At 46.1% G+C, this 13,217-nt stretch overlaps 1 protein-coding gene across 1 annotated transcript in view; it reads left to right on the plus strand.

The window, feature by feature from the left end:
• The window catches only part of DNAH9 (dynein axonemal heavy chain 9), a 186,292-nt gene that overhangs the window by 68,702 nt on the left and 104,373 nt on the right, over positions 1-13,217 (plus strand). The window contains exons 42-45 of the mRNA XM_056342836.1: positions 6,510-6,671; positions 7,507-7,703; positions 10,248-10,410; positions 12,419-12,542. Of these exons, the coding sequence (XP_056198811.1) occupies positions 6,510-6,671; positions 7,507-7,703; positions 10,248-10,410; positions 12,419-12,542 (646 nt within the window). The remainder of the gene's footprint in view (positions 1-6,509; positions 6,672-7,506; positions 7,704-10,247; positions 10,411-12,418; positions 12,543-13,217) is intronic.

Genomic DNA, 13,217 nt, shown 5'->3' on the forward strand with positions numbered 1-13,217 from the left:
GTCTCCTGGGTCTCGTGTTTTTTAAATTGTGGTTCAGTTTTTCTTGAAATCCTTTTTTACCTTTTCCTGCTTGTTCCTGATTATTTCCTTACCTTAAATATTCTCAGGGTTTTCAGAGCTCCTGGTTTCCTGTTTAGCTCTGCTGGAGCACTTTATTTTTATTATTTTTTTTTCCTCCCTGAAATTGAGTGTGAAAGAAGCTCCAGAGCCTGGGAATGCATTTCCATGTGTTGCATCCATTATATCTTCATAAATTCATAATTTAGCTTGAGGTCTTTTGTCTAACCCCCTGTTCAAGCAGTGCCAACTTCAAAGTTAGGTCAGGCTGATCAGACAAGTTGTGAGTGTTTCCAAGGCTGGAGTTCCCATAGACTCTCTGGCCTTTTGGCATTGCTAAATCCGCTCTGTGGTGAAGTTTATATATTTTTATTTCACCAAGAATTTCCCTTGCTGCAATTTGTGTTTGTTGCCTCTTGCCCCTTTGCTATGCACATCCCAAATAAAACCCCTAAATTGCTCGCTCTCCTCTATAACTCCCCATTAGGTAGCTGCAGACAGCAGTGAGATTCCTTCCTCCCCTGGGCTGAACAAACCCGTTTCTCTCAGCCTTCCCTTGCATGTCCTGGGCTCCACTGTTTTATGATCCTGGTGGTCTCCATTGAACTCGCTCCCGTACATTAACATCTGTCTTGTCCTGGGGGACCCAAAAGTGGATAGAACCTCACACAGCGTTTCTCTCCAGCCTTTCAAGGTCTCTCCCTTTGGTGCCGTAACCTCTCTGCTTGGTCAGTGTCACCTGCAGAGCTGCTGAGAGTGCGCTGCCAATGTCATGGAGGAAGAAATTAAACAGCGTTGACCTGGTACCAACCCCTGAGGAGCACTGCTGGTAGTTGGCCTCAAGTTAGACCTTTGAGCCTGGCTGACCAGCCAGTTCTGCACCCACCTTGCGGTCTACACCTCCGACCCATGACCCGTGATGTGGTGCTATTTGGAAAAAAAAAAAAGAGGGGGAAAAAATAAATAGGAGGACCCCCCCCTCCCCCCCCAGTGAGGGCCATCTGAGTTTCCTTAGCCTGTGGGAAGGTGGAGGAAAGGTGGAGGTAAGGCTTGTAAGTCAGCGCATAGTGCCTTTTCCAAACTCCTTTTAATCCCAGACAAACAATCAAACACCAAGTGCGTAATAGCTGCATATATAAAAGGCACTTGGGGTTTGCTGTTTTACCAGCTATTCTGTAATTATACAAGCAGCCAGTGATAATTGTTAAAGGCACAAACCGTATGCAACCTGCAGCGGTAGAGGAGACGAGCCCTGGGCTTGCTGCCGCTGTACTGTGATGCTGCTGGCTCTACACAGGTCGCTAACGATGGCTCCCTCTGCAATCTGCCCAGCGGCGCTGTCATTATCATACAATATTAGATATTAATGCTGTACCTAAACGTTTAAGTAGGACTTTACAATCCCAGCTTGATTTCCTTTGTCAAAACTGCCTGACAGCTTTTATGACAAGGATCCCTGTGCTAATTGTCTCATTACAAAACACTCCAAGAACCTGTGTCTTAATTACTGCAGCTAATGAAGAATGAGTTAATTTTGAGCTGGTATGTACATGAATGTTGCACAAAACAAGGAAGACTGCCCCAAAACAAGTCAGCAGTAATTCCTTTCAGCAGACAGACAGGGATGCTTATTGCCTTCTTGTTTTTCCTTCTGCACCCAATACCCATCGCCACCCGACCCGAGCTGATCAGGCTGGTGGCTGTGTTGCTTGGTGCAAGGGTTCAGCTGAAGGTGACTCCAGCAGGTTTTCACTCCGAATGATGACAAAACACCAGGGAGGTTTGTCTAGACAAAAATAGGTGTTGGTGAAACCAAAGGGAAAAATTGCAGCCTATATACCCAGCGACAGGAGACCGGGGCACGCAGCAGCAGGCTGGCTTTGTCAAGCACTGTTCATGTTTGTCCAGACTAATTGGTATGATCACCTCTGGGGATCTGAGCATCTTCAGTGGGACTTCTTTGTGCCTGACTAGTTATGTCCTCACCCTCAGCTTTGGTTCAGGCCCTTATGTAGGAACTAGCTGGTGTCTCCAGGGCAGTATGTGCAGGGGCTGGCTCCCCAGAGGGGCACACGAGTCTCCAGGGAGGGAGGGACTGCCACGAGGGCTGTGGATGAAGAAAGGGAGCCAAGGTGAGAAGGAAGCCAGCACTGGACACAGTTTCTCTGATAAGTGCGCAAGCACATTCAGATCCCTGCTGACCTGGAAACCCACTAGGGTCTGGATTGAGCGATGCTCCTTCCTGATTTTGAAAAAGAACAACCAGGACCCTCAAAAATTGGTGATTATCTTCAACCCCCTGGGCTAATGGGCTGCTTTTGAATGCTTACAGAAGGCTCAGTAAGTACAGTGTAAAATCTAGCTGTAATAAACCAGCTTAAATTTGCTGTCACATCTCACTGGAAATGGTTAGGGTGAAAGAAGGATGGAAACCACAGTCCAGGTAAGAAGGGGCTGGAGTAAGTCTAGGCAAGATCTGCAGGAATGGCAGCCCTGGCTCCTTGTCTTTGGACTATATCACTTGCTGTTAGTGATGGTACTGTTGCAGGGGCAAGGTCACCCTTCAGTCCTTTATAGTCCTTCAGGCTCATCGGAAGGTGCTGTTACTTTCCTGTTGTAGCAGGTCCCATCTATGGTTAAAGTCTGACACTACTTCTCCTTGCATTCCTATGGCACCTTTTCATGCCTCTAGGTCCCACCATGCACTGCAGAGTTAAATTGATTGGTACGCCTCAGGCAATTTACCCTTGATTAAAGAAGACAGGTCTCTGCAGTGACAGAGTTGTGGATTATGCTTTTTAAAAATATATTCCCTGCTGGCTCACACCAGAGAAAGCCCTGTTGCTGTCTGTCTTTCCATCTGAAAGGGTTACCATGGTATTATGCTCTAAATTATATCTGTCATCTCTGTAAAATAATAATCATAGACTCAGCAGGGTTGTATTTTGCTTTTTATTCCCCTTTCTAACAAGATTGCCAAGCAACATGTCACATGAAGATCTGTGCGGTTGTTTGGCATGACTTAGCCTTGGGCTTGGTCGGGATCTGGTTACTTGAGCCGGCCTGGTTTTAGACCTTCCCCCTTCTGCTGTCTTACCATCCCTGCTATTTATTTTCCTAATGGAGGTCCAGATGCCAGCGGCTGGTTATGGGCTGCTCCATCACACGCAGCAGGCGCAGCATTCTGCAGGGCCGGTGGGGTGGCTGGAGCCCCTCATCAATCCCCTCTGATGAGCATGTTTTAAAATAGGTGCAATACTTTTAAATAGCACTCCGGGTTCCTGGCCCACGCACTGCTGATAGAAATGCTGTGTTTGTCACTGTTTCCATGTCACCGCTGTCCTCAAAGTGCTGAGGCTGCTCCAGGAGCCCCAAGAGTAACGCCAGGAAGGAGGAGAGCCAAGTGCGTAGTCCAACAGTGCAGGACACCCGGGAAGGGGTTGCTGCACTGCACAAGTTATTATTTTAAATGTTATTTAGACTGCAAAGAAAGCAATTTATTTTTCTTACCTTTTTATGCCCAGGAGACTTTCTGTTCTGTCACCTGATCACCCCGTTGCGGGAGCACGTTAACTTGCTCTTCGCACTCGCCGTGCACCTTCCCTGGGGCTGGTGTGTAGGGCAGGCTGGGCTGTGCACCCCGGTGCTGCCCTCAGCACCAGCAGGGAGCCAGCCTGCTGGCAGGGAGCCTGGCGGGGTGCAACGCTTCAGAAGTGGAAATAATTATCAGCTTAGCAAGCCTGGTGTCCAGAATTCACATTATGTTGCTTCAGACCTTGGTTGCTGGATGGGTGTTACGGTTTTGCAGGTTTTGCCAAAATGGCTTGAATGTGTCTAGTGCTTTTTATTTATTTTTTTAAATCCAAATATTCAGCTTCTCTCTACATGTAGGTTTTATTGTGTTCTAGGTAGCAGCATGCAAAGCCTTTGACTATCCATGATTGTCCTGTATGTGCAGAGACCTTTTTAGTTCCTGTTTTGTCTATTTATATGCAATATATTTCCATGTAGAGATGGAGTATGCATTTCTTCCATGTGTTCCCCTAAAGGCATATTAGGGTACAAAGAAACAATTAAATATCTCTCTCCACTGGACTACCTGACCATTTGACTTTGAATATTTTCTTTGAAGACCTACTCTATTACTAAAAATCATGTGGCTGTGCGATGTAGGACTCAAAGATACTGCGGGCAGTACCAGTGCTGCGCATCTCGCTATAGAAGGATGAGCGATCCTTTTACTTGTGAGTGGCTCCAAATGAAATCTCAAGCACCTGAAACTTGCAGATGAAGAAAATGGTATTGCATAAAAGCTGGTGTCTCGTGGAAATCTTCCAAGGCTTTGTGAGGAACCAATGCTTGGGGAGGTGGGGATAAAACTCTGGCGAACTGGTGTGTGCGATGTGGCTCTTGGAGACAGTTCCTGGTCAGAGGGTTGCAATAACCTGCTGTGTGTAATGCTGTGAGCTAAGGCTCCTTCATGGAGCCGTGGTGGGAACTGCCCCCCTGGCCAGGGCTGCTGGCCACCCAGCCTGCTGACGTCGTGAAGTGTGAGCTGATGGGTACTTGTCACTGTCTGCAGGGTTCTGATGGGTGGCAGAAATACCTCCCAGGCTTCCCCAGCACAGCTGTGGTGGGTGCAGAGCACGTGAGATCCTGCTGGGAGGGGACAGGCACCCTGGCAGGCGGATGGGGTCATGGGTGCTCCTCGGTCCTTTGTTTCATGGAGATCATGGGAAAATTGCCTGGCTGAGCTCAGGTCCTGCCTTGTCAGACCTGTGACAGCCTGTCTCCGCTGGCACGTTGATGCGTGGCGACAACACAGCAGACAAGTCTTGCTGGGACAATTAGCATATTCCCCATTTCCGTGCCAAATATCATCATCTCCTGGGGTGATTATTAAGCTGCTGAGGAGCCTGTCACTCAGGATTACCTGGTAATAAATCTTGATCTGATGAATCTCAGCCAGAGTGTGGTGGTTCCCTGCAGCCCGGTGGCGATGCCCTGGCACCCCAATGGGCACGGCTGTGCCTCTCAGCCAAAGCCTTTGCTGGCATGTCACTATCTTATCGACGTCATGACATTTGACATCATTGTGTAGAGAAGCCTTGGTGTGGCAGAGTTCTGACCTTTCTGGTGAGGGGGAGAAGCTGAAAGATTTGGCTGAAATACAACCTGAGGACTCAAGAGCCAAATGGATAAAACTTGCATTGATGTGACAAAGGGCAAGGTGCTATCTGTTTTCTTTTTTAGTGTTGGCACCACATCCATCAGAGGTGCAGTGACCCATGGCCGTGATTCCTCTGTGCATCCCAGCCATAGACGCAGTGGCTGGAAGAGCAGCCTCACAGGCAGAGCATCCCCATCGCTTGCTGGGGACACAGCTGGTGTGCTCACAGAGGAGCGTGATAGCTCTGCTGAGAGGAGTGTGCAGGTCAGGTTTGCAGAGTGAGGAAAAGGGAGATGTGCAGGTGTTAAGCTAATAAACTGATTACAGATTCCTGAAGTGTGGGTTTTCCTCCCTCTGAGGTAGCCTTACACATGCTTGCATCAAGAACACAACTTTTGCGGCTCAGGGTGTCTTTAGAGTGACTGATTTAGTTTTTTAAAATCTTAGGTATTTTAAATCAATTTAGGACCTGATGGGTTTCACCTTTCTCTCTTCAAGTTGTCAGCTCTTCTTGCTATTTTTTTTTCTGAAATAAATGCAATAACAATTTGGCAGCTGTAATGACAAATGTGAAACCCAAACAGTTTGAGCAATGATCCATAGAGCTGAGAGGGACTGCTTTACATTGCTTTTAATACATTTTATATTTTACGTATAAATAATTAGATGTTAGGAATAAAAGCTATTTAATTCATACCATTGAAAACCCTGTGTGCTGTTAATAGGCTTAGTTATAGGCGACATCTCTTTGTAATATAATTCTTTTATGCATTTTAATAGAGTTCATGATAAACATACTGTGATAAACAGACAGCAACTAGTATTTCCTGCAGGCAGAATGCGCCTAATTAAAATTTATTTATTTTTTTTAAAAAAAAAATCACCACCACTAAAATTTCCAAACTCTTTTTTTTTTTTTTTTTTTTTTTTTTCTTGACAAAGCACCCGTGGCATGGTGTTGGGATGTAAAAAAGCCACACTGTGTGCTCTTTGCTGCTGAGGTCAGGACCAGCAGCCCAGCCAGGCTGCACTGGGGATGCTGTTTAGGGTATCGAAACAAGTATAACAAATACAAACTGCTTTGGGAGACAGGGGGTGACGGAGGGCATGTCCTCCAGGGACTGTTCAGTAGGGGCTTGTTCAGAGGGGCAGTTGCAGGTTGCTGTAATGACTCTGCATATTGCGATTTGGCTCTTTCCTAAGCGTGGCAGCCTGGATGCTGGGGTGAAGTTGGTTCCTTGGGGTCATGATGGGGTTCACTGACTGTCTCTGCTCTCCATAGGGCCTTCTGTTCTCTACCCCTGAATGTCTGAAGCAACCCCAAGACCTAGTGAAACTCTACCTGCATGAGTCAAACCGGGTGTACCGGGATAAGATGGTTGAAGAAAACGATTACGGTACCTTTGATAAAATCCAGCTGGAGATGGTGAAGAAATTCTATGATGTAAGTGTTGAGGTTCCTAACTCTGCTTTCCCAATGAACTTTTCTCCTGTAAGCATGTACATCATTATCAAAGTTTGACCCAGTGTCTGCCCATCTCTCGCTTGCCTGGAGGGCAGTGCTCTTAATGGGAGCCCAGGAGCAAAATCTGTCATCTGCATCCTGGGCTGCTGCTGCTGTGACAGGGGTGAATGATGCACTCCAGAAGGGCAATGGGGAGAGGCGATTTGGCATCTGTGGATTAATTAAATTCCTTTAAGTGCTTTAAGTCTTGTGGCAAAAGCAGGAGAAGGATCAGATCCCTGGTCTTGATGGGAGCACAGTGACATGCAGGCACAAATCCCTAGTGCTTTCCCTTTTTCCAAAGTTTCTTTCGAGTGAAAGCTCCAGACCTGCTTCCCTTCGGGCCGGCATCACCCAGCTGTGCTGCCACGTGAATCACACAAGCCTCGCTGAAGCGATAAGCGGTGCAGACAGCAGACTTTCCTCCAGGTTTATCACTGTCCATGCAACAGGCTAATGCTACGGCTCTTGCCGCGGGGCTTTTCTTGTGGCCACATTCTCTTATGGTAACGAGTTGAGTTTTTGTGACTTGACAAAAAGTTGTCAGAGCAAAAGAAGTCAGATTTGGGGCTTTCTCCTTTTCCCCTCTTTCCCTTTCACCCTTTTTCCAACATGTGGGTGCAACTATATGGGCATAAAAGGCATTTGCTGGAATGCCATACCTTACTTGAAAAGATGGCAGAGACCTGCAGTGGTTTTTTCCTATGCTTGTTCTACATGTGTGTATATAAATATATATTTTATTATTCTTTTTTGTCCTCTTTGACATTGACAGGACATTGAGGAAACTTTAGAGCAGACCAAGAGAATGAATGTTTATTGCCATTTTGCTAAAGGCGTTGGTGAACCCAGTTACAGGCCAGTTTCATCCTGGGAGGAGTTGAACCAGGTCCTTGTGGAAGCCTTGGACAACTACAATGAGGTCAACGCTGCCATGAACCTGGTACTCTTTGAGGATGCCATGTGCCACGTGTAAGGGGATTTTCTGGCTTTGTGGTCTCGTCATAGCATTTGTCTGTGCAGATTGCTTCTGTGGAGTTTTCTGGAGGGTGTAAGTGTGTGACAGCTGCTGGAGCTGCAGGTGTGCAGAGGCTTCACCTGCCCATGCGGTGTGTCCGGCAGCAGCGCTGCGCTGCTGCTCCAGCTGGTGTTCGGAGAGCAGCTCTGGAGCCGTGAGGTTGCCTGGGGCTGTCAGATGGAGAGGCTGCGTGCTGGGGGTTATTTTAAAGTCCGGTCGCTGTTATGATATCTTTGTCCCTTGATGTTCTGTAGATGGCATGAACATTTATTGTATGTGACAGCGTTCAAGCGCTTTATTGTCTTCACTTGACCGCCAGCTACAGAACTGGTTATACTGGGATTTCCCAAAACACTTTCACAACTGGTTTAGAGCTGTGTTTACACAGGTTCTTAGTGGGATTTTCAAATGTATGTAAAGCAAAATTATGTGCCTTCAGGCTACCAGTTCAAATGGATTGAGGCATTCAACCTGCTTTGATCTTTTGGAAATCCTGCTCGCGTTTTGGTGCCTGGAGAATCTGGATGGATTCCCTCTGGAAATTGGATGTGTGGGACTATATGAAAATAGCAAGCCTCCAGTTGATGATTATGAAGCTATTTACATGCCTGGTATAGATAGCAAGGCGTACCTCCAGCTTTCAAATACGATTTAAAAGCCTGTTGGGAATCCCAGCAGAGACAGACTCATTTCTGGGTGCTGAAATGCAGATCTGGCTTTAGATCCCTTCAGAAGATGGACCTGCCCTGTAAATCACAGTTTTAACTGATTTTGTATGAAAACATTGTATCAGGCGTTGCAGATTTGTGACTAAGCTAGAAGGAAGTCGCTGTCCTGCTGCACAGCCATGTGCCTGATTTCAGTTCTTGCTGGACCTGGCAACTTAATGCAGTTACTTTCATGCAAATTTTAAAAAAATAAAAATATAAAGTGCTACTCCTTTTAACTAGCCGTTTAACTGTTTCTGTTCTAAGAGCTCAACAAATTTTTACTTTTGCAGTGTAGTGTGCTGGGGAATGTTTTCCCTTATGGTGTGGGCATTTACTCCTTTGTGCTAGCGAGCCATGTGCCACCTGATGTCCATAGGTGTTTCTGCTTGCATTGCTTGCGGAAAGGTGACGATAACAGTAATCTTGCGCTCCTTTTGCACTTTATATAAATTGGGATTTGCAACAAAACCTGGCACTATCCCTCCAGCTTATATTGTGGATAATCAGGAAAGTGAGGTTTGAGTGTTCAGTATGATTTTCACTGGAGCTGGGTGAATTTCATTCATTGCACTTGGAAATTGCATTTTGCTGCAGCGCAGAACTTATTCCATCTCGAACAGCTTATGAATGTCAGCTCAAATTTGCTGAAAATTTTCAGTTGCAGGGGGGGAAAAAAAAAAAGAAAAAAAGGAAAAGTCAGGGACTTAATTTATGTTAGGAAATGGGAGATACCTGCCAGTCACCTCCCACCCCAGGGCTCAGTGTGCACATTCAGAAAGCACAGCCCTGGAGAGCACATCGGGGCAGCGACCACAGTGGCATCTTCAGGGAGAGCCTAACTCTCTGAGGAACTCTAAAGATCTCCACACAAACTGGCTTGCTTTTCTGGGTATAATTTCACAATCAGTGGGGAGTCTGCGCATAGATCATAAAATACTTGAGTTGTAATGAAACAGTACAGTATTCCTTGCAGTCTTATTTAAAAATTAATCGGAATACTCTAAGAAAATACTCAGTTGAGTGAATAAAGGCAATGATGTGAAGAGGGGGCGCATCTGAGACACCGGACAGTGAGGGTTTCACAGGTAGGATCCTCTAAACCGCCTCGCTTGGGGTTTTAACATGTGGAGATGTCAGCATTTGCTTAAAGAGAATAAACTGGAAGCAGGCAGAATTCACAGTGTGGCTCACACAGGACAAGTGAACAGATCTGGAAAATAACAGCAAGTTTATTTTGAGAGTGAAAAAAAATCTTAACTCTCAGGTAGTGGTGGTTTGGATAAATAAGAAGCATGGACTGTGTTTTCCAGATGGATTTTATGCCATTCTAGACATATATGAATATGCTTTAAAGCACAGCAGGACTCTTCACCTGAACATGAATCCCAAATGGTTTGTGAAGAGAAAACTTTTACTGGCGAGTTGTATCAGAGCCTTGAATTTTGTTCTGGGTTTTGGCATGGCAATGTAGCGTGCTTTGACCCTTGTCCTCCCCGCAAAGATGTTCGGACATTCACCTTAAAATAGTTCTGTCCAGCAGGACTCGGCAGATGAGAAAAAAATTGGACACAGCCTGAATTGCTACCAAAATATTTTTTCCATCAGCTACGTCCTTTGTATAGGTATCAGCAGAGATGGGGATTGATTGCTGATGTGTCTCTTAGATTGACATTTTTCATCCCATTCAGAATACAATTTCTTAGTGAATAAAATATGTATTGAAAAGCACCAGGCAGAGAAAAAGAAAAATACTCTCGTTAATAAGAGATTTCGTATGCTTCACTTTAGTTGCCGCATCAACCGTATCCTGGAGTCCCCCAGAGGAAACGCTCTCCTGGTTGGTGTGGGTGGGAGTGGCAAGCAGAGCCTGACCAGGCTGGCAGCCTTCATCAGCTCTCTGGAGGTTTTCCAGATCACTTTGCGGAAAGGCTATGGCATCCCTGACCTGAAGGTAGGTGCCTTTTAGGGCTGAGGTGGAAGGGAAGGAAACAAATCGTAGTACTTGCCCTGAAAACTTTTTCTTGTTGCATATTGAGTGATGCTAAAAAGCTCCAGACAGGACATGGGGCTGTGGAGGGGAGTGATGCTTCTCCAAACACCTTGCTGCAGCGTGTCTGCAGGGGGGCACAGGCAGCCCTGCTGTCCCTGCCCGCCCCGGCGGCACCCCAGCCCCAGGCTTCGTTTCAGGCTGGGCTGGGCTAATGAACCCTAACTATTTCTAATTAAACCAAGATGTGGTAGCTAGCTCATCTGTGAGATGCTTGTTGTGGAGTGATTTGGAGGTGGGAAAGGAGCAGGGAAAAGTGGGAGGAGAGTTCCCAAACTGTATCCAGCTCTTCCTCTGCTGCTTTGTGTAAGGGAGGAGGGACTGCCGGGGGTGGATGGTTTGCTATAGGCGACATGTGCCTGTGCTTATATTTATACACAGGCCAGTGAGCTTAGGAGTTATGAATTATCATTTTAAAATACCACTGCAATGGTTTAAAAGTATTTTAGCTGCTGGGAAAATGATTCTCGTTAGACGTGTTGTAAAAAATCACTTTACTCCGTTCTGCCTGGGAGAGGTGGTGGTCAATAAGCCCTGGGTTCCTTCCCCATCCTGACAACCTGTGCTTGTGTACAAGTTGTTTTCATCGTGTCCCACCATCTTTTGGGTATTTTCAGCTCTCCACTCTGGTCTTCAGCCCTGCTCATGGTGTTTTCTAGCTCCTACCTGCCTGTACATCGAGGAGGCTTGTGCTCCCATCTAGGGATATGGCTTCATACCACCAGAATTAATAAACTTGTTTTTGAAGCTCTGCCTGGGGAGCTGGAAGATAATGTGATGTTGTCTTCACTCTGTATTCATTTTCAAAGAATTTATTAAATACGGAATCATTTTTTTTCTCAGATATGGAAGAATGAGATGGTGATAGATTACCCTGTCTGCCCTTGGCCCCTCCTGCTATTATAATTGATCTAATCCAAATTTCTAGCGATGAAAATCAGTAATGGTTCTTTTGGAAGAAGCATGTGTGTTTGCTGAATTTCTAAGAGAGTTTCTGATACATTGGCCAACGCATTCCTTCAGGGTCCCCCACATGTCTGTTATCCTGCCTGGAGGGGCAGGAAGGAAAGGATGGAGTTTGAACAGGATAATGTTATTTTGCCCATCTCATGAACAACTTGAATTTCAAAAAGATGGTTTCCTGTTCCCTGTGAAATGAAACAGCTTTTTTGTGTGCACAGGCTCTTAGCATTACTGCACCAAGTAGGAGATTGTAGGGTGAGTCCCTGCTCAGAGTCTGGAAGAGGAGGAAGAAATACACAACTGAAAAAATCGGTGTCTGCAGATGGCATCCTGCTGCCGTTCTCACAAACAAAAAAATGTGTTGCAACACCTCAGGAAAAAAAAATATATTAATGTATACTTGTGAAACCAGAGAAATCTACAGCATGGGGATACCGAGGACCAACATCTCTAGTCACTGCTGTCTCTCCCGGTGCCTGTGGTGCTTTAGCATCTGTCCTTGTGTATGTGACTTGCTGTACCCACAGCCCAGAGCTGAGTGAGCCTTGATGAATGCCCCTTGCAGTCTCCATAACCAGCGATTGCATCGATGGCTTCAGCCACATCCATTGACCTCGAAGTGTTTCAGCCACAGACATTCCCCTGTGGCTAGTAGTGCTGGCCAGGGCTTTCTTCTCGTTTGTGTGTGATGCAGACCTGGGCATAGTGTTAATAAGTCTTACTTAGTGAGGGATGATGATGATAGCAATAGACTCCCACATACGACCTGGAAGGTTCAGCTGTGAAGATGGAGGTTGGCCAAAGTACAGTTTCATGCTAATTAATTGCAATTGCTTTGTTCTCAGTTAATGGAAGATTCTAAAATATCCCGCTTGTAGGGGTGATACCTAGCCCGTGCTTTGCAGAATGTAGGTGCAGCCCCTAAATCCACTTGCTTTTCAACCCCCAGGCAGACCTGGCAAATCAGTACCTGAAAGCCGGCATGAAGAATGTAGGCACCGTGTTCCTGATGACCGACGCGCAAGTGGTGGATGAACAGTTCTTGGTGCTGGTGAATGACTTTTTAGCATCAGGTACATCTCTCATTGCTTTGATTTCTGCTCTTCCCCCTTTGCAATGTAGTTTTGCTCCAAGTGGTTGCATCTGAAGTTCTCAAATATACAGAAGGGCGATATATGAAGTAAGCTAGGAGATACGTGGGTTAAGCTCTAGAGCAAAAGCAGTGCTGAGGTCTCCATGGTGAGGATGCGCTCCATCATCTGGTAGATTTTCTTTTTCTGATGTCTTGTACCTAGTTCTTGCATACCTCATGTTATACTGCACACGGTTGTTCAGTGACGTGCCTGTTGTGATATTGCAGCTGAGGACAGAGCCGAAGGAACGTACTGACAGATGAGGAGTTTGACCTATGGATCCAGTGCAGCCACACTCTAGTTGTCTAATAAAATAAGATTATTCTTGGCTAGAATATTTGACTGGGTATCTGCAAAGCCACCAGACAACCATGTCTGTGTGTATTAACTAGCTGCTTATCCCATTGCAGTCCTGTTCCTCTTTGTCTTTTCAGATACATTTAAGATTTTGAGTTCTTACTTAACAAAAACAACTGCAGAATGGTCAGTGTACCTGCCAGTCCCTGTTTCCCTGCGGAGCCCAGCACCAGTACGTGTGGGTGAGCAGTCCCCATGCTGGGCGCGCTGCAGTGCACGTGGGGGTGTGCAGCTGTGCCAGCGTGACTGCACTGGGTA

Source organism: Falco biarmicus, chromosome 1 (assembly GCF_023638135.1).
Source record: "Falco biarmicus isolate bFalBia1 chromosome 1, bFalBia1.pri, whole genome shotgun sequence".
Lineage (NCBI taxonomy): Eukaryota > Metazoa > Chordata > Aves > Falconiformes > Falconidae > Falco > Falco biarmicus.